General features: G+C 37.9%; 1 protein-coding gene across 3 annotated transcripts in view; it reads left to right on the top strand.

Moving 5' to 3' along the window:
- PLOD2 (procollagen-lysine,2-oxoglutarate 5-dioxygenase 2) overlaps positions 1–26,332 on the top strand; it is a 107,986-nt gene that overhangs the window by 19,266 nt on the left and 62,388 nt on the right. For 2 of the 3 annotated variants that reach the window (XM_029214690.1, XM_029214691.1), the window contains exons 2-3: positions 22,188–22,279; positions 25,150–25,286. In XM_029214690.1, coding sequence (XP_029070523.1) covers positions 22,188–22,279; positions 25,150–25,286 — 229 coding nt within the window. Of the gene's footprint in view, positions 1–8,775; positions 8,886–22,187; positions 22,280–25,149; positions 25,287–26,332 lie in introns of all 3 variants that reach the window. The other variant, XM_029214692.1, reaches the window with a different exon arrangement.

Raw genomic sequence — 26,332 nt, forward strand, 5'->3', positions numbered from 1 at the left:
CGTGGATTAAAACTTCCTTGGATTTTGGTGACTATTTTACAGTTATCTTAATAATCACCGTTATTAAATTTATAGTCTTTTTTGTGCCTCTGCTGTTGGTACCGAGGTGTTTATTCAGTAGAGTGTGAGTGCTGAGAAACAGGCCACCACAACAGAAACTTTGCAAGGGAAGTCCGAATGTTAAGCTCTAGGAAGAAGGCCAAAACAGCTGCTGTGATTCACTGAGCTGTGAGTTTGGAAACCAGCCCTCTGCAAAATGGTAAAGTGCTGAAAAATTACAGAGCAGCTTGAAGCAGAATTTTAAGTTTACAGGAATTGTCATGTAACCAAAGCAAGTAAGATGGGAACAAATAGTGTGGCGGGAATGTAGCTTCATGACTATAGGCTTAGTACTGCTGCAGTGCACCCCCGAGTCAGCTGTGGTTTGTACCAAGGCATTGGTGCATTTGATTTGGCAGGAGAGCAGAATGTGTTGACCATGCCCTTCTCTTATACTTTGATGCAGTCTATTAATCAAAAAGCTTTATTGTGAATTTAGTGTTTATTGTTATTTTTTTACGCTTAAATTATGTTTAAAGACAAGCACTGGGAGATATATGTGACCGGAAAGTCCTCCCCTCTCCCTCTGCTTTCCTTTTAGTTCGGTGGGAAAATTAATCTTGTGAGATGAGAGGTTTGGGTTTTGTTGGATTTTCACTGATTATCCTTTGCATAAAAATGCAGCTACCCTGTACTAGGAAAAATGGTCCCTAGAGATTCTGATATGTGCCACTCTTAGTTTTCAGAAGCAGATGGAGGAAGAAACACAGGAAAAAGAGACTGAAAATGAATAGGCAAAGGGAGGATACTTAGGTTGCTTCCACGTCCTGGCTATTGCACATAGAGCTGCAATGAACATCGTGGTACATGACTCTTTTTGAATTATGGTTTTCTCAGGGTATATGCCCAGTACTGGGATTGCTGGGTCGTATGGTAGTTCTATTTGTAGTTTTTTAAGGAACCTCCATACTGTTCTCCATAGTGGCTGTATCAATTTGCATTCCCACCAACAGTGCAAGAGTGTTCCCTTTTCTCCATACCCTCTCCAGCATTTATTGTTTCTAGATTTTTTGATGATGGCCATTCTGACCGGTGTGAGATGATATCTCATTGTAGTTTTGATTTGCGTTTCTCTAATGATTAATGATGTTGAGCATTCTTTCATGTGTTTGTTGGCAACCTGTATATCTTTGGAGAAATGTCTCTTTAGGTATTCTGCCCATTTTTGGATTGGGTTGTTTGTTTTTTTGTTATTGAGCTGCATGAGCTGCTTGTAAATTTTGGAGATTAATCCTTTGTCAGTTGCTTCATTTGCAAATATTTTCTCCCATTCTGAGGGTTGTCTTTTGGTTTTGTTCATGGTTTCCTTTGCTATGCAAAAGCTTTTAAGTTTCATTAGGTCCCATTTGTTTATTTTTGTTTTTATTTCCATTTCTCTGGGAGGTGGGTCAAATGAATGGATAAAGAAGATGTGGCACATATATACAATGGAATATTACTCAGCCATGAAAAGAAACGAAATTGAGTTATTTGTAGTGAGGTGGATGGACCTAGAGTCTGTCATACAGAGTGAAGTAAGTCAGAAAGAGAAAAACAAATACCGTATGCTAACACATATATATGGAATCTAAGAAAAAAAAAAAAAGGTCATGAAGAACCTAGGGGATAAGCTGGGAATAAAGACACAGACCTACTAGAGAATGGACTTGAGGACACGGGGAGGGGGAAGGGTAAGCTGTGACAAAGTGAGAGAGTGGCATGGACATATATACACTACCAAACGTAAAATAAATAGCTAGTGGAAGCAGCCGCATAGCACAGGGAGATCAGCTCGGTGGTTTGTGACCATCTAGAGGGGTGGGGTAGGGAGGGTGGGAGGGAGGCTCAAGAGGGAGAGGATGTGGCGATATATGTATACATAGAGCTGATTCACTTTGTTGTACAACAGAAACTAACACAGTATTGTGAAGCAATTGTGCTCCAATAAAGATGTTAAAAAAATAAATAAAAAGGAAAAAAAAAAGGGAGGAAAAAAAATAGTAGAGGGAAGCATCAGGAGGATGGTTTGGTACAGCTGCACAGTGAATTTGACACTAAACCTTTTGGCTAATTGAATCAAACACGGAAACCTGTTGGATTATATAATTGTCTACTTAGTGGAAAAAGAAAACACTGTACACATATTGGTTTAGGTGACAAAAATCTGTTTAGAAAAAAATGGTTTCTTTTAATGAAGAACGTTAAATAACAGTAGATGGTAGCTTCAGTTGTGGTTAATTTAGAGTTACTTTCAAAGGGATAAATATTTTCTTCCTCTTTTTGAAAAGTAAGGAAGGAATGGTGTTAAATCGTAACTCGGTAATTGCTTTTCTGACAGGAACATTTGGTCAGTGACACAGTAAGGGACATTGTTACCAATCCTCTAACTCTCTAGGGGCAGTAGTGAGAGAACCCAGAATAGATGACAAAGAGGGGGCCTCTGAAATGTCGATATTGCAGGATAATATTGAATTCCACCCTCATATTCAAATAGCACATTTCTTCACCTGGAGTCATCTTTCCTTCAGGTCTCAGCTTTAATCTAGTTCCTCAGAGTTCTTCCCTAACCTTCCAATTTAAAACAATTTCCTCTGTTAAAATCTCTCACCTCATTCCTGTTTGCATTCATTTTTAACATTTACCATAATTTCCACTTGTACTTATTTATGCAGTTATTTACTTACTGTCTGCCACCCCAGCCCTACCCCCCACTGTATTGTAAGATCCACGAAGACAGCGGTTGATTCTTTCAAAGCTATTTATTGAGTGCCTGCTACGCGTCAACTAGGAGTTGGGGATACATCTGCTCCTGGAGTTTAGATTATCCTCAATTCTAGTGTATGCTTTTTTTATGATCGTATCTCTAACATTTAGTACAGTGCGTGGTTCACAGAGAATGGTTAGCAACTAGTTGTTGAAAGAATGAAGGTAGAAGTTGTTGAGGATTATTTGCAGAGCTCAGAGGTAGAGAGGAGTCAAGGCTTAAATCTGTAGTTCAGGAATATAAACTTCTTCTGAGGCTGGGGGCTCCGTTTTCCTACCACAGGCTGAAATTTCCAGCTCCCCCTGCCTCTGTGGTGCTCCTTGGATGCGCAAGAGTTTCTCTCTGACCACGGTGATCTCCCTCTCTGAAAGGGGAAATAAGAAGAACCCAGAGATTATGAATGATGAATTGGTCTGAGATGAGTTCTGGGCTCTTTAGGTGACTGTATTACACATGCAGGGTCCAAAATTACATCTTCTAAAGCATGAAGAGTATGGAGTTTTTGTCTAGAGGGTTCTCTTCTCGTCAAATACTACTTGTTTTATTTTGGCAGATGAATTTGTAGGTAGGGTGTGTGCATGTTTGCGTGTGTATTTTCTTCCCCCGAAGGAGTTTTGAATTTTTTCCGTACTGCTTGAATAAATAGCAAAGCAACACAAATTTTCAGCAAATACCATGGAAGCCTGAGATATTTTTCACTACTTCAGCTTGAGAATGTTTTAGGGCAGCCTGATTTTTCTTTCAATATAAAGTAGAACCCCCTTAGTGTTAGAACTTATTTTGTAAACTGCATCTGGGGAGTATATATAGTTTAAGCAGGCTGCAAGATAAATCTCTGAAGACTTCGTGTGGTAGTGATCATTTTATTATTGGTGAACACTTATAAAATACAGCAATTTTAATTTTAATATAGTTTGTACTTTTCTTTTTTTGGCCATGATTAATCTAACCCTCCAGCTGTTTCTTTATATTACTTATAATTAAAGATGGGAAAGCCATCTTTAATTTATTTAATATACAGTATGAACAAATGAGTTTTCTACCTCTGTGTACATAATATAGTATAAAAATTATAAGGGGGAGGTAACTGGAGAAACGTGCTGTGTTACTGGTGGAAGCAGGCATTCTGACACTCAGACATCAAAATGGAGACCAAGAAATTAAAGATCTGAAACAGCATGTGAAAAATAATGTCTGAGCCCCCTCATTATGGGGATAAATGGCTGTGGAGAATGAGATGCATTTTGGGGAATTACTGTATCACTGGAAGGTGCAGTAAGAAATGAACATGAAGCATCAGGAAGAGGTTATATTTGTTTGGAATTCTTTGCTTAATTATAGTATTTTATACAATGATTTCTATTAAAAAGTATTTAGAGAAAGATTAGACTACTGGGCATGTACCCTAAGAAAACCATAACTCAAAAAAGAGTCACGGGGCTTCCCTGGTGGCGCAGTGGTTGGGAGTCCGCCTGCTGATGCAGGGGACGTGGGTTCGTGCCCTGGTCCGGGAAGATCCCACATGCCACGGAGCGGCTGGGCCCGTGAGCCATGGCGGCTGGGCCTGCGCGTCTGGAGCCTGTGCTCCGCAGCGGGAGAGGCCACAGCAGTGAGAGGCCCGCGTACTGCAAAAAAAAAGAGTCACGTACCACAATGTTCATTGCAGCACTATTTACCATAGCCAGGACATGGAAGCAACCTAAGTGTCCATTGATAGATGAATGGATAAAGAAGCTGTGGTACGTATATACAATGGAATATTACTCAGCCATAAAAAGAAACGAAATTGAGTTATTTGTAGTGAGGTGGATGGACCTAGAGTCTGTCGTACAGAGTGAAGTAAGTCAGAAAGAGAAAAACAAATACCGTATGCTGACACATATATATGGAATCAAAAAAAAATGATTCTGAAGAACCTAGGGTCAGGACAGGAATAAAGACAGACTCAGACGTAGAGAATGGACTTGAGGACATGGGGAGGGGGAAGGGTAAGCTGGGACGAAGTGAGAGAGTGGCATGGACATACAGACACTACCAAATGTAAAACAGATAGCTAGTGGGAAGCAGCCGCATAGCACAGGGAGATCAGCTCGGTGCTTTGTGACCACCTAGAGGGGTGGGATAAGGACGGTGGGAGGGAGATGCAAGAGGGAGGGGATATGGGGATATATGTATACGTATAGCTGACTCACTTTGTTATACAGCAGAAACTAGCACATCATTGTAATTATACTCTAATAAAGATGTTAAAAAAAAAAAGAGACCCCACAGCTTAAATAAGTGGAATTCTCAATGACAAAAAATGCTAACAGAGAGTAATTTGTGAATTTGAGAAATCTTCTCTATTCTTGTTTTAAGCTATGTTGTTTATTTCTGAAAAAATACACAGTGTCATTTAATCCAGATTCTTTGAGGCATATGAATATTTAACATTATACCAGTTAATGACATTATTGTGAGTTTTCTTCTACTTTGAGAAATTTTGGAATTAAGAGGGAGTGAGGAATGTTGGAGAGGTACCCCTATGCTAAGAAATACTGAATGCTTATCCCTGTTCATCAGAGCAGCTCTCTGATGAGTCATGCTAGGACCCCTTCAGCAGTGGGAATGTCTTTGATTCTGGTGTGTAGAGGCTTCTTGAGAGCTTGGACTTTTGAGGAGTCTTTGCAGCAACTGGCCCCATGTGACACTGGCCAAGCTTTCCAACTAGGGGATCTTTGTCCCTGATACACAGGGTCCCTGATTGAGCTGCTGACTCATTCAGATACACCCTGACCCAGTATACAGGAGCATCTCCCCCCAACTGGATTTATACTGCTGAGAGTAGATTGCATTCAAAAGGGAGCTATTTTATAAACATCTGCTTTAAATATGTATGTTGTTTATGACAACTTCAGGACTTGCTGTGTTTTTGTTCTTCTTTTTGAGGAACCAGTGGGTGAGGTATTAATTGACTATGATTGTTCAGGAGATGGGGAAAGAGAGAGGGGGAGGGATCAACGTTTTCACAGTGACCTTCCTCTAACAGTGCTCTTTGCCAGCAGCTGATATTTCTTTCCCCAGTTGCTTTTCTACGTACATGTTCTAATCCCCTACGTACATGTTCTAATCGAATCTGACACTTCTTACTAATGACTTAAAGTGATGGCATTTATACAGGAATGTGCAAGTATGCCTTGCTTATTCTACAAAAATAGATTTTAAAAAAAGAGAAAACCTCTGCATTTTGATTTCTGCCTAAAACTAGTGAGAATCTAAATAACTATTATGAAGTACAGAAAAGCTTTACATTTTAGGGTGAGCTCAGCCATGATCCTATTTTATGTATTAAAATAAACTACTTCGTTTATGTTTAGGTTGTCGATAGTTGGGGTCCATAACTGCTCCAGGAGCAAACAAGTAACAAAAGAGAAGTTATAAGGACTGTATCTCCTTCAGGACAGGGAGTGTGGCATTTAGCTTTTGTATCATCTTGAAGGTCACAGTAATCGCCTTTGATTTAAACATTTTCTTACCATTTTACCCGTGCAGCAGACTAATCTTTTAAGGTTAGTCTTCTTAAATCAGTCTGGAGTCCTTCACACCTTTCTTTCAAATCCCACATTTAATGTCAGTCAGTCTTGTTTAATCTATCAAAACATATCCAGACTGATCACTTTTTACCTTCTTTACTGCTACTCCTTGGTGCGTGTCCCCGTGGCCTAGATTATTTATTTGGTTGTGCCGGGTCCCAGTTGCAGCAAGTGGGCTCCTTAGTTGTGGCATGTGGGCTTCTTAGTTGTGGCATGTGAACTCTCAGTTGCGGCAGGCATGCGGGATCCAGCTCCACGAGCAGGGATGGAACCTGGCCCCCTTGCATTGGATGTGCCAAGTCTCAACCACTGTGCCACCAGGGAAGCGCCATGGCCTAGATTATTGTTGTAAATTTCCTCCCAGTCAGGCTTCCTAATTTTACCCTTGACCTCTTTCAGTCATAGCAACCAGAATGAATAAACTTTATTCAGATTTTGTCAGATTTAAACTTTAGTCAGATTTTGGAATGCAGTATTGTAATGCAGTTATGGGCACAGACTCTGGAGCCAGGCTGTCTGGGTTCTTATCTAGGTCCTGACATTTATGGTGTGTTTAATCTTGGGCAACATATTTAAATATAAAATTGGAATAGCTGTAGTGTATGGATTAAAAGAGTTAATAGTAACTACATGGTAGACACTATTATTAGTATTAGTATCAGCAGCAGCAACAGTGGTAGTTGTAATAGTAATAGTATTAGTATTTGAACAACTATTATGGCGTCCTTTGACTCAAAATCCTCTAAGAGCTTCCCATTGCATTCGGAGTAGAAGCCAGAATCTTTGCAATGACCTCCTAGGCCCTGCACAATCTAGTCACTCTGATTTCTGGATGCATCTCATTTTCTCCCTTGCTTAGTCTCCTCTGTATTCTGGTGCCTGTAGTGTACTCCCCTCTCTCCCCCAAGCATGTATGAGTCCTGAAACTAGCTCATTCAGATTCTTTGTATTTGTTCTTTCCACTTATGGGAAAGCATCCCCTCAGATACCTGCAGAGCTAACTCACTTCCTTCACTTCACATCACCCTGTCCGTGAAACTTGATTATGCTATCCCAAATGCCAACAATTCAAGACTCCCTATGCCCCTTCCTCCTTTCTCTTTAGCCGTGTAAGTTAGATGAAGTTATCTTTTGTTTTGGTTTTTGCCCCCCTGCATTAGAATGTAAACTCCATGAGGGCAAAGATTTATTTTTTGTCTCTTGTGTCCACTCTGGAATCCCCAAACTCTCGAACAGTGTCTGGCATATAGTAGGCCTACAATAAATATTTTTTGAAGGAGTGAATGAAATTATGGCACCTTAACAATGTTAATTCTCTGCTCAAACCCTTCTGTGGCATTCCTGTCCCTTACAGAGCTCGGTGCCCTTGGCCTTGGCCTCCATGGTCTGCCACATCTCAGCTGCCAGCTGGTCTCTCTCACTCCTAAATTATGATTTGCGATTAACCATTTCCTGTCGTTCTGGATACTGAAAACACTATTATTTCCTCCTCATTTCTGACTAGCTAAGTCTTATCCCATCTTTGAGGCCCCCTAAATTTTTTTTCTTCTATGGCACTACCCCCCCCCAACTACTTTTGATTTCTTTCTTCATTGTTTAACCTCTTCATTGGGCTGTTATCTAGAATTAGAGATACCGAAGTGTGTATATTCACTGGCCTACCTAGGATGTAGTTCTTAGAATGTGATCCTTGTTCAGCATTATGAGCATCTCCTGGTGTTGATGCCTGGTGCACAGAAATTATTTCTGAACCTCTCCTAAGACATAACAAATCAAAAATTCTGGGGGTGTGGTCCAGAAATGCATGTTTTAATAAGGCTTTGTGTATTTCTGATGCAAGCTGATGTTTGAGAGCTGCTGGACAAGGACATCAGCATGATGGACCAGACTGGGAGTGTCTGAATTAAGGAACCAGTTGAATCTTCAAAGTTCAGCAATCCCCAGAGACGGGAGGAAACTAAAATGGGTGTAGGAGGGCCAGAGGTAGAATGTTCCAAGAATGAAGTAAACAAAAACTTTTCTCTGAAAAAGAAACTAGGAAACATGTCTACAGGATAAAGGACAATCAGGGGAATGGAACTCTGTTAGTGAATGCTTATGTCCATGATTCAGATTTTCTTCTTGTGGAGTAAGTTTTGGACAGTAGAAGGTTAGCAGAGAACTTGGAGGTTGTGAGCATTAGCACTGGGCAAATCTTGAGAATGGTGAGCCATGCAAAGTCTGAGGCAGCACGTATGGCCTTTCCTGGTAAGCGTTTGGGGTGCTGGCTCTGAGACCGGAATATTTTGACAGGAACTAAAATTGAGGAAGAAGGTACAAAACCAGATTCTAGTCGTCTATTGAAATAATATGTCATGATAGGTATCTGATCACTGATGGGAAAAGTGAAGGACAGACAACCCAGTTATTGAGGAAAGGAACCTGTCTCTGCAGAAGAGCTTGGCATGGAAGCACCTGAGGACTGAGAAGAGGTTGGTATGAACTCTGGGATGGAGGTTAAATGGCCTCAGGGGTGGGTGTTTAGAGGCCTGGGGTGGGGGTGGGGGCGGTTATCACAGAAACCATTAAAGTCAACAAGTAAGTGTCAACTATGTGTTACATATCAAATTAAATATTTTACTTGAACACAGGTAATGTACCAGTATACATCTTTCTATCTCTTTATTGCCTGAATGATAATGGATTGAAAGCAAACACTTAAAATGACTGGCTCTTTATAAGGACTTATTTTAATCATATAATTGTGTTTGCTATATGATACCAATCTTTTTGAATTTTTTCCCCCAATTTCAAACTTGAATTAAACTGTACTTCAGGCACCGGGAGAATATAAACACATGTTCAGAAGGATCTTTGGCTTCCTGTTAAAACTGACCTATCATACACATTATAATGGGCACTGAACTTAGAAAAGTTAACATGCTCAGGGCTTTATATTGTCTTGCATGATATAGGGTGAAAGGTCAGTTGGGTAGATTTCTTCTGCTGCTGTCCTTCAAGAGTTCTGAGCCGCATGTTGAAGTGCATGCTTACCCACACACCACACCATCCCTACCCTATGGAATCAACCTAGATCTGGAAGTGTGGTGCAGGGGTTCTGATGAGCCATGACTGATGTGACTGAGGCCATTCTGGGAGGTTGGTTATCTCAAGGTCCTGAGGTTGATCAGCCACAGACTTGTTCAACAATGACTTGTCAGTGAGAATCATCCATGTATGTCTTTTAACATATGACCTGGTTCAGAATTCAAGAAAGTCACTATTGAAAACTGAAAGAAGAAATATAAGAAGGGAGGAATATCAGGCACTTAGACAACAGGGAGCTGACTGGGTCAGAGATAATTCCATCTTAGGGGAGTTTTTGTCAGTGTGGCAGATGGGAGCAGGTAGAGAACCTTTTATGTGGGACTTTATATCCAATCAAAATAGTGTTATAAAGCCAGTTTTACTTAAAGAAAAACAAATTACCGGACAGTATTATGTTCCTGTTACTTTTAGTGTTCTCAGCCTTTGTATATTTTGAGACATTTTTTTGTTTTTTTTTTCTGTCTTTAAAAAATCATAGGTCACCTTGCGATCATAGTTAAAATAATTACTATTTCTCTGTAAAACATTGCAGGGAGCACGGGTTTGATCCCTGCTCGGGGAACTAAGATCCCGCGTGCTGAGCAGACTGAAATGAAATGAAATGAAATAAAATAAAATAAAACGAGAGGGCTATCTATAAAAGAAATCTATCTATCTATCTACCTACCTACCTATCTATGTATCTATCTATAAAATTCAGAATGGAACCCAAGGACTTCCTTGTTTGGAATAATATGAGAGAAAGCCTCAACAGGTTCAGCATTTCATTTATTCCACTTCAGCCACATGATAAAAGAAATAAATATGAAAAAAATATATAAAAAACTGGAAGAAAATATGGAAGAATTATTTTATAATTATAACATGTGGAAAGACTTTCTAAAGTATAACACAAACCTAGGAATGTAAGAGTTAATGGCTGATAAAAACAATATTGTAGGAAAGGAAATTTTGCCTGGCAGAAATCATATGTCAAAACAAAGTCAAGGGCTTCCCTGGTGGCGCAGTGGTTGAGAGTCCGCCTGCTGATGCAGGGGACACGGGTTTGTGCCCCGGTCTGGGAAGATCCCACATGCCGCGGAGCGGCTGGGCCCGTGAGCCATGGCCATTGAGCCTGTGTGTCCGGAGCCTGTGCTCCGCAACGGGAGAGGCCACAACAGTAACAGGCCCACGTACGGAAAAAAAAAACAAAGTCAAATAATAATAGTGATAATGAATGGGAGGAAACCTTTGACTCAGAAATTCTATTTTGAATTTATTCTACAGATACAATCTTACATGTAAGAAATTACTTATATACATCATTATCAATTGCAGATTTTTTTTTGTACAGTATTAGATTGGAAATAATTTAATATCTGCCACTAGCATGGTGGTAATTAAATTATGGTTCATCCATGTAATGGAATACTGTGCTGCTGGATTCCATTTGAAAATATCTCAGAGATATGTAAATTTTTTTAAAAAGATGCAAAAAAATATTTAACTACAAAAATAGCCAGAAAATTAACAAAATGGCAATAAGCACATGCCTATCAATAATTAACTTTAAATGGATTAAATTCTCCAATCCAAAGACATAAAGTGCCTGAATGAATTAAGAAAAAAGGCCAAGACTCATCTATGTGCTGCCTACAAGAGGCTCATTTAGATGTAAGGAAACACACAGACTGAAAGTGAAGGGATAGAAAAAGATATTCCATGTAAATGGAAACCAACAGAAAGCTGGAGTAGCTATACTTATATCAGACAATGTAGACTTTAAAATAAAGACTCTAATAAGAGAAAAGGTTCCCTTGTGCAGTGTTGGTGGGAATGTAAATTTGGTTCAGCCACTATGGAAAACATTATAGAAGTTCTTCAAAAAATTAAAAATAGAACTATCATATGATCCAGCAATTCCACTTCTGGTTATTTATATGAAGAAAATGAAAACACTAATTCGAAAAGCTATGTGCACAGTCATGTTCATCACAGCAGTATTTACCATAGGTAAGATATTGAAGCAGCCTAAGTTTCCATTGATAGATGAACAGATAAAGAAGCTGTGGTACATATATATACAATGAAATATCATTAGCCATAGAAAAGAATGAAATCCTCCCGTTTGTGACAACATGGATGGACCTTGAGGGCATTGTGCTAAATGAAATAAGTTAGAGAAGGACAAATACTGTTTGCTCTCACATGTGGAATCTTAAAACATATATATATTTATACACACACATTATATATATATATATATATATACACATACATATATACATATATATACACATATGTATGTACACACATATATATATGTTCATGGACACAGAGAACAGATTCATGATTGCCAAAAGTTGGGGAGTTGAAGAAATTGGTGAACTGGTTTTTTTTTTTAAGTGTAAATAAATTGCAAAAAGGAAAAAGAAGCAAAATGGGGTATAGATTATAAAGTGTTTGGCATTGTATGCATTGACATCTCTTGACGCATCCATAAGAACAATATCATTGGTATCTCCTGAGGGAAAGTCAGCTATATGTCTGGGAGAAAGGGCTGGGAAAGAATATCACTTCCCACTTTATCACCCAGTCCAAAAATTAAATTACAAAAAGTGGCTGCAGAAGGAAAAAGCAGTCATGTGTATATACAAATATATTGTTTTAATCTCTAACTTGGCATAGTGAATACTAGAATATTTCTTTTATTTTCTGGAATATACTCCAAAAAAATAAGACATTTCTCATATAAAGATGATAGTTTATGACATTTTATGACACAAAGTGAATAATGAAGCTTTCTTTTGGAATCTTGTAGTAATTCCATAGGAGAAGGTATTTATAGTTGTAGATGTCACATCGTCTACATTTAATTTTATGTCCCTGAAATGTTTAATGTGCTGATTTGGTTTTATAGTAATCTTTTATATGGCAACTTCAACTTGTTGGACATTGTGGGGAACTAGCAAGTTGTGGGGGAGGATTCTGAACTGCCAGCAAAGATGCCATAAAACTCTCAAGGCAGGTGAGGATGGGCTGCTGCTCAGATTAATTGTACTCATTTTATGCTACCTGGGTACAATAGAAAATGCCCTCTTAAAATGTATATAATTATAATGTGTTCATGGCAATGTGGAGTGGGAGAAGCAAATGTTTCCATGTACTTGAAGATGATGAGTTACAGTTACGACTTTTCATTTGTTTCCTTTCAGCCCCTCCACACTTTGTCAGGTCTGCTTCTAATTTTGCGTCCCACATTGATTTATTTTCATTCCTTTAGGTTAAGCAGACTTCTTTAAAAAGATTTTTTTGTTTTCCATTATCGAGAAATAAAGGTCATCTTGGCTCAGGCACCTCACCCTTGCAGCTTTGTCTCACATGGACCACAAGTGCATCTCAGGATGTTCTCTGCCCTAGGACAACTGTTTTTTTGTGGGTTTTTCTTTCTTTCTTTCTTTTTCCATTTGTAGGTGAATTAGCAAGAGTGTATGATCTCAGCCCCTGCTGTTTTGTTCTGGTAATTAACTTTATTATTGATGCCCTTTGCTGATGAGTCTGGGAAATACTTTCAGTGCCTATGCAAAATATGGAATAAAGAGCAGTAGATCAGATTGTAAATCGAACACAATAACTTGTTTGAACAAACCGTACAACCTTGGGACCAAATTTCTGGCAGGCGGGTCATAACTCTCTGCTAAAGCATTTGGCCAGCAGATGGGTTATATCATCCCACTCAAAGGAGGTTCTCATTACTGGTACATCTTTCTATTTTGGAGGTTGCTGCAACCTTTTTTTTAAAAAAATTAATTAATTTATTTTTGGCTGCATTGGGTCTTCACTGCATAGGGGCTTTCTTTAGTTGCCGCGAGTGGGGGCTACTCTTCGTTGCAGTGCTCAGGCTTCTCATTGCGGTGGCTTCTCTTGTTGTGGAGCATGGGCTCTAGGTGCGTGGGCTTCAGTAGTTGTGACATGCAGGCTCAGTAGCTGTGGCTCGTGGGTTCTAGAGCGCAGGCTCAGTAGTTGTGGCGCATGGGCGTAGTTGTTCTGTGGCATGTGGGATCTTCCCGGACCAGGGCTCGAACCTGTGTCCCGTCCATTGACAGGTGGATTCTTAACTACTGCACCACCAGGGAAGTCCTGCTGCAACCTTTGAGCCCTTGAAATTCAACAGATTGGAGTCAGCTCTGGCTGTGAAGAGGGCAGGTCCTTTTTCCTTTGACATTAAAATTACATTCAAGGTATGCATCTCATAACTTTTGAAGGGATCAGTTGTGCTCTCCAAGTCATAAATTCTGGAAAATGGTCCTGTGCTATTTATTTTAATACTTGTAAAGATAGGAAATGCTGCTTTTCCAAGACAGTCCATTCAGTCTGGGTGCTTTTAACTGTACTTTGTATTTGCTATGACCTGAATGTTTGTGGCTGCCCAAAATTCGTATATTGAAATCCTAACCCACAAAGGTGATGATATTAGAAGGTGGGGTCTTTGGGAGATCCTTAAGTCATGAGGGTAGAGTCATCATGAATTGGGTTAGTGCTCTTATAAAAGAGGTTCCGAAGATACCCCATCCCCTTTCACCATGATAAAATTATGAAGGTGCTTATACTATGAAATATTTGATCCCATTTGTGAGAAGGATATTCATTAGAAGGTCTACTTAAGCAAATATCCAGAGACCAAAGCTTATTCTTATTTGCCCACTATAACAGTTCCCATGGATGAAAGTGTTTCATAAAATAGCCATATTTTTTAGTCAACAGGTTGGTAACTATAATGGTCTGAATGTTTGTGTCTCCCTAAAATTCATATGTTGAAATCCTAACATCTGAAGACGATGAAGTGGAGCCTATAGGAGACACTTAGGTCATGAGGGCAGAGCCTTCATGAATGGGATCAGTGTTCTTAAAAAAGAGACCCCACAGAGTCCCTGGCCCCTTCCACCATGTGAGGACACAGGGAGAAGGTGCTGGCTATGAGCCAAGAAAAAAGCCTTCACCAGAACGTGTTCGTTCAGGTGCTGTGATCTTGGACATCCGGCCTCCAGAACTGGGAGGAATAAATTTCTGCTGTTTATAAGGTACCACGTCTGTGGTGTTTTGTTATAGCAGCCTGAACAGAGTAAGACAGTATTCATAGAAAATTTGCCTCCTCTCCATTAATTCTTCCCCTAGCTAATTATCTCTTTGAAAATAAAACAGAGGAAATCCTTTTTATTTTTTCTCTTCAAATATGGTGAGGTAGAGAGGTGGTGAATCTTTTTTATCAGGTAGAAAAATTCTCACTTCCTCAATTATTCAATATGTGAAATGATTGCCAAACCTCTAACCATGCTGGTCAAACTCCATGTTTGTCAAAATTCTCCTTAATGTAGCACACCAAACGTCCGATAATTTTTTGTACATGAACTGCACAGGTTACAGTGGGATCGTCACCTCTTTCGTTAAGATTGTGCTTTTGTTTATTTGTTTGTTTTGGTCAGCAGTTCACACATTGACTCATTTTTGAGTTTGTATTTGAGTAATGTTATGTGAAAATGAAATGCTTCTCAATCAGCGGAGGAGCAGGGTATGATTGTCTTATCTACCAAATATTTCCTTTATGGAGTCTATTTGGAGTCTTTGCTGTATTTCTCTAGCCTGGCCTCTGAGCCCAGAATGTAAAACTCAGCCATGTATCAGACATAATCAATTAGGCCCATAGTGTCTCTTTCAGATGAAGAAATGCTGCCTGTAGCTAGAAGCATAATGGGTCAGCTATCCCCAAGACAATGTTCAGGTTCAGCAATTCTGTAGGAGGACTCAGATGATGCAGTGTATCGTCATATTGATAGCTATGACTTTTTACATTGAAAGAATACCAAGCAAAGGCAGCAAAGGGAAAAGGCACATAGGCAAAGTCCAGGGGAACCAGACACAGCTTCCAAGAGTCTTTTTCCAGTGGAGTCACAGAGGATTAGCTTAATTCCTCCAGCAACTAGTTGTGACAACACATGTGAAACGTTATTTGTTGGGAAAGCTCATTAGGGACTCAGTGCCTAAGGTTTTTATTCGGGGCTAGTCATAGAGGCAACCCCTGTACCAGAATTCCGAACTCCTAGAAGGAAAGCTGGTGTTCAGCATAAATACCTTGTTTGTACAATTCAGATACAATGAGCTGTTCTTATCTGGGAATGGTGGGAATCCTCTCCAAATCCAGCTTTCCAGATGCCAGCTGAGGATCAGTCCTGCAAACTAAGATTGAAGTTTTAGGCTTGCTATGTTATCTCTTTTCTGTACATTTAAACAGATTTTAATTTTAATTTTAAACAGATTCTAGCCTCTTGACCTCTTACCACCAAGTGAAGCCACATGAAACATTGGAAAGAAATGGACTTTGAGGAATAACCAAAGTTCCACTTCCAGCTTTGCTAGTAACTTGTTGGGTGACTTTGGCTAAGTCAACCTATTTAACCTTATTTTCTTCATCTATGAGTTGGATGTAATAATGCAAACTACATAAGGATTTTGTTGGGAACAAATTATTTTATACACCCACACAGATAAAATATAACATCCCTTGTTCCTGAATCCACTCATTCAACAAATATTTATTAAGAATCTACTATATGCTAAACACTTTGATAGGTCCTGGAGGTGTAGTGCTGAGCAAAAAACATCCTGCCTTTCTGGAATTTACAGTCTAGTCGGAGAAAGAGACTTTACTCTTGAATAATAATCATGCAAATTAATATGTAATTACAATTTGTCATAAGTGCTCCAAAAGAGAGGTAGAGAATGCAGTGAAAATGTATAATGGGCACTGACATACTTGAGTAGGTCAGGGAAGTTTCCCCCAAGGAAATGGCATATGTGTAAGAATCTCAATGAATTGAACAGGCAGTGGCTGCATCAAGAGATGAGAGGTGACATTAGATAAAGGTTTTGCATAGGCTCTTCTCCTCAGGGTGGGAGGGAGCAGGCATTGTTGGAGAACTGAAATAAAAAGAAAAACTGTGCAATTGGAGCAGAGAGAGCAAAGGGCAGAGAGATAGTGGGTGAGATTAGAGAGGATAGAGGTAGTCAAGGGCCACATTAAGGTAAAGTAGCTTGGCCGCAGTGCTAATAGCAATGGAAAGTCATTTAAGGATGTTTAGCAATGGGGTGACATGATTAGATATCTAATTTTTTGGAAAAGATTAAGTCTGCTTTGTAGAGATATGATTGGAGTGGGTATAGTGGGATTTAGGAGGGTATTGTGGAAACCTGGGCTAGTAGGAGGGTATTGTGGAAACCTGGGCTAGTGATGATCGTAATTTGAGTTAGCTTGCTTGGAGATGGAGAGAAATGAAAAGATTTGAGACAGTGCATCTGTAGTTACATGCTAAATTATTTTAGTGCACAGTTTAAATTGAACTCTTTTTACATAGATTTTTTTCCTGCATTACAGTTGCCTCCACCCCTTATCTGCGGCAGATAAATTCCAAGACCCCCAGTGGATGCCTGAAACTGTGGATAGTACCGAATCCTATATATACTCTGTTTTTACCTATACATGCATATCTATGATAAAGTTTAATTGATAGATCAGGCACAGTAAGAAATTAACAACAATAACTAATAATAAAATAGACAGTTATAACAATATACTGTAATGAAAGTTATGTGAATGTGGTCTCTCTCAAAATATCTTATTGTATCAAGTTAATGCCTTTTTATCTTAATTAAGCACTTACCATGCACTGTGGCCATGACTTTTACAGTTTGAGGCAAGACAGCAAATCTAGCATGAACTTCTTTTTCTTTCTTCACAGTTTCACAGACAGATTTGTTCCTAGCGTAGATCTTAGCAACCTCAGTATATGCTTTCCTTTTCCTTATTAAATCAAGAACATTCACCTTTTCATTTAAAGGAAGCGCTTTACAGCTTTCTTTGGCTTATTTGAATTACCAGCATCACTACTCTTGTGCTTTGGGGCCATTATTAAGTAAAATAAGGGTGACTTGGACACAGGCAGTGTGATACTGTGACAGTGGATCTGATAACTGAGATGGCTACTAAATGACTAATGGACAGGATACACTGGACAGAGGGATGATTCACATCCCAGGCAGTACAGAACGGGATGGTAATTGATTTTACCATGCTACTCAGAATGGTGTGCCATTTAAACAACTTATAAGTTATTTATTTTTGGAATTTTCCATTTAATATTTTCAGACCATGATTGACCCTGTGGGTAACAGAAACCTTGGGTAAGGGAACAGTACTGTACTGGCATCATAAAATCTTGAGAGTTGGAAGAGATATTTGGTTCTTGAATGAACAACTCTGGTAGAGAAAAAGATTGACTTGCATAACTTGCTGAGATTTGCACACCAACTCCCTTACACATTTATCTGTTGAGTGGAAATAATAAGATACTGTCATTAGACATATGTATGGACTTAAGTGTATCATCCACTTAACATATATTAACTCATTAATTCTCACAGCAAGGCTATCAGGTGCTATTATTACACACATAGATGAGAAACAGATGAGACACAGAGTTTAAGTAACTGACCAATTTCAAACAAGTAATAAATGGTAGGTCTGAGATTGGAACCCAAGAAGTTTGTTGTCAGATCCCTATGGCCAACCACAGTGGCAAACTATGACCCTTAGGCCAAATCTGGCCCATGGCTGTTTTTGTACAGCCAGCCAGAAAACTAAGGATTATTATTATTTTTTATTTTAAAAAAGTTTTAAAGAAGAAAGAAAAAAGGAGAATCTTGACAGAGATTGTATGTAGACCACAAAGCCTAAAATATTTACTATGTGGCCTTTTACAGTGAAAGTTTGCTGGCCCCTATACTAACCATTCCTAGGAAAATGCGTTCCTTGAATAGAAAGTTGAGCACCACTGATCCTTTCAGATGAAGGACATGTCTTTCATTAAATGAGTTATTGCAGAGTAAAGTATATACTCAGAGCTCCTTCTGTGGTAGAATTATTTTTCTTGATTTTTGCAAATTTAAAATTAAGACTGGGTGTAGGGAAAGTTTCTTGGGAAGTAGGGAGAATTATCCCTCTGAGTGAGATCAAAGGCAGCTGGGCTGGCGCTGAGTCACTGAATGTGATGCCTGTTATTAAGACAATGAATTTCAGCTGGATTTATGGGCTGATTTTTTTTTTTTTTTTTTTTTTTTTTTTAGCAGTTTGGAGATAGGATATATTAGCCCAAAAACTTCCTGTTTTAAAGCCATGATTTGTTTTTGGAAAGAAAAATTATATCAGCTCTAAAAATTGATGAATTCTGGTATTGTATCAACAACTATTTGGAGAAAAAAAAAAAAAAGACTAACAATGCCATTTTTCCTCCCCAGAGCTGTAATTTCATTAGTAAGAAAGAACATAGCGGGGTGTTTTTTGCCTTTCTAAATAAAAAAGATTTAGATTATTGGAGAAATTCTGTTATTCATGTAAATTTTCGTAGGGGGCTAAATATTAAGCTACTTAACAAATATTTATTAAACCTTACTATGGTGCTAGGTATTTTGGGGGACTTTGTAAATATGATTAGAGAAGGTTTTTTTTTTTTTTTTTGCTATGATGTGATTTTCATTTGATAAATGGTTGTTGTAATAGGCCACACTCTATAGATGATTTACATGTTTCTTGCTCATGCAAACTGTGTATTAACTGTTTTCTAACAGTCAGGCAGTGGCTCTAGAGTTTATGTTTGGTCACAGTTGGGCTTCCATTTGTCTTTTCTTTGACACCATCTTAGACTGGTTTTGGTAGTGGTTGATGGGTACCCATTATTCAAGCCCATTTCTTCAATCATCTCACTTGATTCTTTTGGTTGTTGTGGGTGGATTGGGTAAGGTACTAATTATAGTTGTTTAAATTATAATATTGTCTGGTTAGAAAATTTCTGCTGTCTATTCTGTTTTTCCTTTTACTTAGATGATTCAGATTGTTGAAAAGAGTTTTATATTGACTATTTTTCTGATGGGAAGATTAGGGATTGTGCATAAAGTTGAACTCTCTTTTTTTAATTTAGGGATTTCCAAACATATATAAATGGAACCCACTTTTAATAGTCATCATACGTGGGCAGTCTTGTTTACTCTTTATCTTCCTCCTCCATTGTCTCCCATCTACCCCTAATAATTTTAAAACAAATCACAAACACTACTTCCTTTCATTGAGTAAATACTTTATTATTTGTCTCTAAATTATAAGAACCCTTTAAAAAATACCAATGCCATTAGCATGCTAAAAAATTAACAATAATTCCGTAATATTGACAAATACAAGTTAGTGTTCAGATTTTCCTAATTTTCTCATAAATTACAGTTGACTTTTCAGATCAGGACCCAAATAAAGGCCGTGATGTATGTTTGGTTGAATCGTCTCTTAATTCTGGTGATATACTATAATAGTTTCCCTTTCCTTTTTTCTCTTTTGCCATTGATTCTGTAGATCAGTTGTCTTCTGTCCTTATATTTCTGATAAATTTGTGGTATAAATTTTAGTGGAATCTAAAGTATGTGTCAAATGTAGGTTAAATTTTTTGACACACATACTTCGTAGATGGTGAACAAGTTGGACTGTTGAACTGGTTGGCAAGAACTTGTGAGTGGTGCATGTCAGCACTTTCTTCTTTTACTTTTACTTCTTTTTACTTCCCCCAGTTGAGTAAGATTTATTTCTCATCATAGTCACGATAGTGAATAGCAGAAGAAACAGAAGTTTCTACGTAATGTTATTGAACAGGCCTGCTTTTGACAGAACTACTTATTTATTACTTGGTTTTGCTTTTTTGTAATTAGCAACAGTACTGAAGCAACAGGAGTCCTTATTTGGCATAGGCTTGCCAGACACAGTCAGACTACATATTTTTAGTTTTGCCTTCTGAGTCATTAGATTCCATAACATTTCTGTCTGCCCAAGGGTCTGGCCAACATTACTTTTTTTTTTTTTTTAACATCTTTATTGGAGTATAATTGCTTTACAATGCTGTGTTAGTTTGTGCTGTATAACAAAGTGAATCAGCTATATGTATACATATATTCCCATTACTTTTCCTATTAAGGATGATGAAATCCTTGCTTTTAATTTTGTACTGGAAATTATAAGTATAAAAATCCATCCAGGTAAAATCTATAAACTTTCTTTGTGTAGAAAAAGTTAAGAAAGCTATCTTGTCATTTTATTATGCAGAAAAGAGACTTAAAAAGTATTCCTTTTACTCTTATGAAATAAAATCTTGTATTGCCTATTTCAAAATTTATTGTAAATGATAAATAGGTCAAGTTTTCTTAATTGTTAAGCCCTGTTTGAAACTTCACAAATGAAATTTTGTTTTTTAAAGAATAGTTAATTGAAAAAGTACTCTTAAAATATATTTGCTTCAGCCCTGACAGCTTTAATGAAAATGACTTTTATTTTTCCTTAAATATCTATTTCTCATAATGGTGAAAGTTAAAATATTTCTAGAAAAATATCTAAGAATGTTGATATTATTTTCATGAAAATGTTTTCCTTTTTTTTGGTTGACTTGTTTGAATTTCTTTCTTTATGTGTCTTACACTTATGTATATTTTGTTTAAAGTATTTTCAAAATTTGATGATTACCTTGGGTCATATGAAATTTTTTTTAATTGATTCCTATAATACATTAATGCTATATATTTCATTTTCAATGATTGTCTACTGTTTAAGGGATATTTAACACTGTCTGACGTTTTTCTTATTGATAACAATCAAGTGAGAGTCAAATGATATAACTCAGTGCCTAGAATGTTAAAAAGATGTTAATTTTGTTTTCTTAGTCCTTTGGTCCTCCTATATCCTAAGGTTAAAAAAAAATGCCCTGGCTGCTAACCTTTGGCATTTTCTGACGCACTTGTTTCTTTTATGCATTTTTCCAACATGTCTTTTCCTGATAAGCATTTTCCTTAATAGCTTCTATAGGTATTTTGAAATGACTCCTTAAATCTATCTACTTCTGCTAAGAAGAGGTGTCTTGTTAGATTGAAAATAATAATTCATTATAAAATGGTGACTCAAAGCTGTATTTACCAGGGAAGTGCTGATTTTAGTTCCTTTTATTCTTTAAAGAAAAAACAAAGCACTGAAGATGGTGTAAATGTGGATTTTATAGACTTCCCATATACAAAAATTCATTGATAGGAGGAAAAATTAAGATTCTCTTTCTAAATATTTGTTCCCAATTCATCATAATTTATTTTAAAAAATTAGGATCAGTCTCACGATTGGATCTCTTCTTTTTGTACATGTGCTTTGAGGAATATAATGTGCTTCTGGACTCACTGATGTGTGTAATAAATCAGTGATGGTTTATAGGTGACAGTGAACCTTGTTGGTTAGATAACATTTAGGAGAGTTTGTCTTTACAGATAAAAACTTTGTGCGTTTTATGCAAGTGTTTCTCTTAGTGTTGAAATCCTCTGTTGAGGGCATGCTTTACCTTAAAAATAAATGCACTTTTTTACCATTAAAATAATTCATTATTTGGCAGTCTGTCGTTTGGCAGTAATATAACTAATTTTAATTGCCTAGTTTTTCAACAGCTCTTTGTTTAGCCTCATGTAGATGAACAAACCAGAACATTCCTATAGGTTTAATGAGGTCTCTAATCACTGCAGTGATCTGTAAAGTGTGAGGAGTTAGCCTCTTGGTAAACTGTCTTATGTTATTCCCTCTGTCTTTGCAGATAAATTATTAGTCATAACTGTAGCAACAAAAGAAAGTGATGGATTCCATCGATTTATGCAGTCAGCCAAATACTTCAATTATACTGTGAAGGTATGATATATCTTTTAATTCATGGAGATCTTAGAATATGTGCCTGAAGTACATTTTTCATAACAACAACAATAACAACCACAACATGATCTGCAATCCCCAGAAGGATGGTGAAATTGGGTTACATAATGGTGTCAGTTTACCTGTACTTGATTGTTTTAAAGATACGTTTTGGCCTTATTAATACTCTGCCACTCAGACAATAATTTCTTAATATTTGCTAATGCTTTGTGTAAACATGTTCTATAAAACAACAGAAAAATATATTTATACTTATATTTCTTTTGGGGGGTCATGTACAAGTACAACATAACTAAGATTTGACGGTAATTTTTTTCACTTACTTTGAAGAATTGTAATGGGTTTGTCTACCCTGAGAATTGGAAACATTACTGTGAAGGAGATACCTTTTCTGTTCCAGTATTGAGAGGTGCTTTTCCGGTTTTTTTGTTTGTTTCAGAGGAATTTAATAACATTATAAAAGTATAAAAGGGTTTTAGAAGACTTATCTCCAGGGAAATAGCTCACTGATAAATGATCAGAGGAAACCTGGCATATTAGGTAGGACTAGTAAACTGAGCTGTGAAAGGCCTGCCTTTAAAAAAAAAAAAACTTATTTATTTTCTAATAGAAATTAGGCTATGTCATCCAGGTCTTTTCCACATGCAGAGGAGAATAGGGAAATATCCCAGGTAGGAAAACAAATAAACTTAGTTCATTTACAAAACAAAACAGCAGAGCTTCCCAGGTGGCGCGGTGGTTGAGAGTCCGCCTTCCGATGCGCGGGACATGGGTTCGTGCCCCGGACTGGGAAGATCCCACATGCCGCGGAGCGGCTGGGCCCGTGAGCCATGGCCGCTGAGCCTGCGCATCCGGAGCCTGTGCTCCGCAACGGGAGAGGCCACAACAGTGAGAGGCCCGTGTACCGCAAAAAAAAAAAAACAGCAAAGCAAAAAAAAAAAAGGGAGAGAAAAATTGCTTTTTTGCCTAGGGAAAAACTGAGCTATTTCAGAAAACTGAGCTATTTCAGAATGTAATGCACAAAAAAGGTAATATTTGCTACCTAGCCACTGGAAGACTAGGTACAGATGTTAATACAGAATAACTATTAAAGAGGCTAACTTTGCTAGAAAAGAGATGTAGACGTTTAATGTAGGATAAATGAGAAATATGTTAGAGAAGTTTGTTAGAAGGGAAATATTGTAGTATGCATTGATAGGGGGCAATATGAAAGAAAAATCAGGGTAAAATAATGCTGAAATCCGATGAGGGGCATCTCAAGGGGAGAGTGTGGAATATTTTTTACATGTGAGGCACTGTGTTAGGACCTTGATATATGGTATGCTGTTGATTCTTTGTATAAACCATGTAAGGTAGGTATTACTTTGCTTATTAGTGAGGAAAACTTGCTCCAGGGTACGCACCTGTAAGGCGTCAAATGTTGGACCCCAGCCCCGTTTGACTGACTCCGGAGTTTTTGATCCTCCTGCTGTCTTTCCGTTGTGAAATGCAGTGGTTCTCAAAATGTGGACCCAGACCACCAGCATCAGCATCATCTGGGAAATAGGAATGAGGATTCTTAGGCGCAACCTCACTTACTGAATCGCATACTCTGGGAGAAGGGACCAGCAGTCTGTGTTTTAACGAACCCTCCACGTGATTCGGATGCATACCAAAGTTTGACACATGGATGCTGTGGAAAGAAAACAGAGACTAGAGCTTAATCAACACAGTGCTGCACAGAGTAGGCGCTCAGATGCACGTAGGCCCGGTATGACTGCAATATTGGAGAAGTCCAGAAGGGTTGTAGAACAGAAGTGTAACAAATCTTAGGGCCAGAGGAGGTCACTTAGGGCAAAAACAAATAATTCTATTAGAGTAGCCCCTGTATGAATCCAGATGCCCGCCACAGTTTGAGTTAACATTTATCCCTTCGGCATAAGTAGTGATGAAGTGCTCACTAGAGATTTGAGGCTGGGAACGCCACGAACTCTTGTATTTGGCTCGATGTTAAGTAAATTTGGAACTAATAATATTTATTTTCTAAATTAATTTGATCTTTCTCTTTTGTATTTATCCTTAATTTCATTCCCCCTGAGTTTCACAAATCTTTTAGTAGATCCTTATTTTGGGAACTTCAGACTTTGTTTTGGTGAAACTAAGATACAAGGTGTGTGTGTGTGGTGGCAGGGGGCGTAGACCTGCTTCCTGCTCCCTCCCAGCCTCCCAGGATTCAGGAGGCAGCTGCTGAGGCGAAGCAAACAGAGCCGAGAATGGCTGCAGGCTCAGCTCTGAGCACTTGTGCTTAGGCGATTTCTTGTATTGATAAATTATTAAACTTTTGAGGATAACCTAAACTTAAGATTTTTAAGGTAAAGAAGGTGACGTTTGACTTGATGCCTTCTGTGTTTCTCTGGACAACCCATCTGGTTTCAGCAGGAAAATCCTTTAAGGGCCCCAGCCAGGAATCACTGAGCTTCCAGGGCTCCCAACATTCATCAGATTTCCAGCCAGATTGAAAAGTGTTACGGAAAGTTTCTTCATTTTCTTTTTCATTTCTGTCTGAATAAAGAGAAATAGGATGTGAGAAATACTTTCTAGGGTTTCCCCCACCAACCCCCAGCTTCCTTGGATTAGACTCCACTTTTGAAATGGTAAAATTAGGAATGGCATTCCACAGGGTAAATAATATTGAAGAATTATGACCTAACCTAGGCATCAAACTTTTTTCTGTTTAGCATCATGATTTAGTGTAACATTAAAAGAGTGATACTGTGTTATACTGTACAAGTTGCTGGTGACTTCCAGTTTTTATAATACTGTCATAATCTGAGTTTTGCCCAGGGATGAAATGTTGATTTCATTTATAGGTCCTTGGTCAAGGAAAGGAGTGGAGAGGTGGTGATGGAATTAATACTATTGGAGGGGGCCAAAAAGTGAGATTGATGAAAGAAGTCATGGAACATTATGCCAGTCAAGAGGATCTGGTTGTCTTGTTTACTGAATGGTAAGAGAAAGAAACTGTGGCTTTCTAAGTCTGTGTTAAATTATTTTAAAAGAGTTGAAATTCTTATTTGTAGATTATATATTAAATTATTTTATTCACATGGGATCATTGTTTTAAAAAGTAGATGTTACTCACAATGATAAAACCATGGTCTGACGTAGTTATGTAATATGATCAAATTTGATGAGTTACCATAAACACCAATGGGAAAACAGGGCATGAGCTAAAATTTTTGTGAAATTCATGTTTTAATCCTCACTTGAGATGGAATAAAGATCATATTGAATTTTTCTATTGAGAGAGCAACTCAGTGGATTCTGGTTGTCTGGGAGAAAATACATCATGTAAGTTATAAGTGAGAAATAAAAAAGCCTATGTTTAATAATAAAGAAAAACCTTTCTCATCTGTAAATATCTTTTTGTCTACTAAATTTGGAGTGTTCGCTGTGTCTCCATCTTCTCACATGTTTTTAATAATGTCAAGTTGTCATGAACCATTATTGGTTGCCGCCTTCTTTCTTCCATTTTCTCTACATTCTTTTTTTTTAAAAAACATTTTTTTTTGGCCATGCGGAGTGTGGGATCTTATTTCCCTGACCAGGGATTGAACCCACATCCCCTGCATTGGAAGCGTGGAGTCTTAACCACTGGACCACCAGGGAAGTCCCCCTTCATTCCTTTTTATTTTTATTTTTTGGTCATTGGTCATCATTTTAAATCCCTTTGCATTTTCCTCTTTAACTTAGGAAAGTTATTTTATATCTCTCCCTCAATTTGAAAATCCAAAACCATAGATTATTACAGGTGAAAGTAAGAAAAATGCTTTTATGCAAATGTTAAATAAAGGCAGAAATTTTGAAATGAAATGGACATACTGAAGTCCTGGTGCCATCAACACTTACAGGTTTTGAAAGGGTCCATATACTTGCATCTTTAGAATTTCTCTACTGTCTCCTGGGAAAAAATAAAGTTCTGCTTATAGTTATTTATTCTTGCAACATGAGATGTGGTATAGATGGTGTTAGCTTGTGTACTGAGAATTTTTC

The sequence above is a fragment of the Monodon monoceros genome, unplaced genomic scaffold (genome assembly GCF_005190385.1).
Source record: "Monodon monoceros isolate NGI ecotype Baffin Bay Population unplaced genomic scaffold, NGI_Narwhal_1 Super_Scaffold_11, whole genome shotgun sequence".
Classification (NCBI taxonomy): domain Eukaryota; kingdom Metazoa; phylum Chordata; class Mammalia; order Artiodactyla; family Monodontidae; genus Monodon; species Monodon monoceros.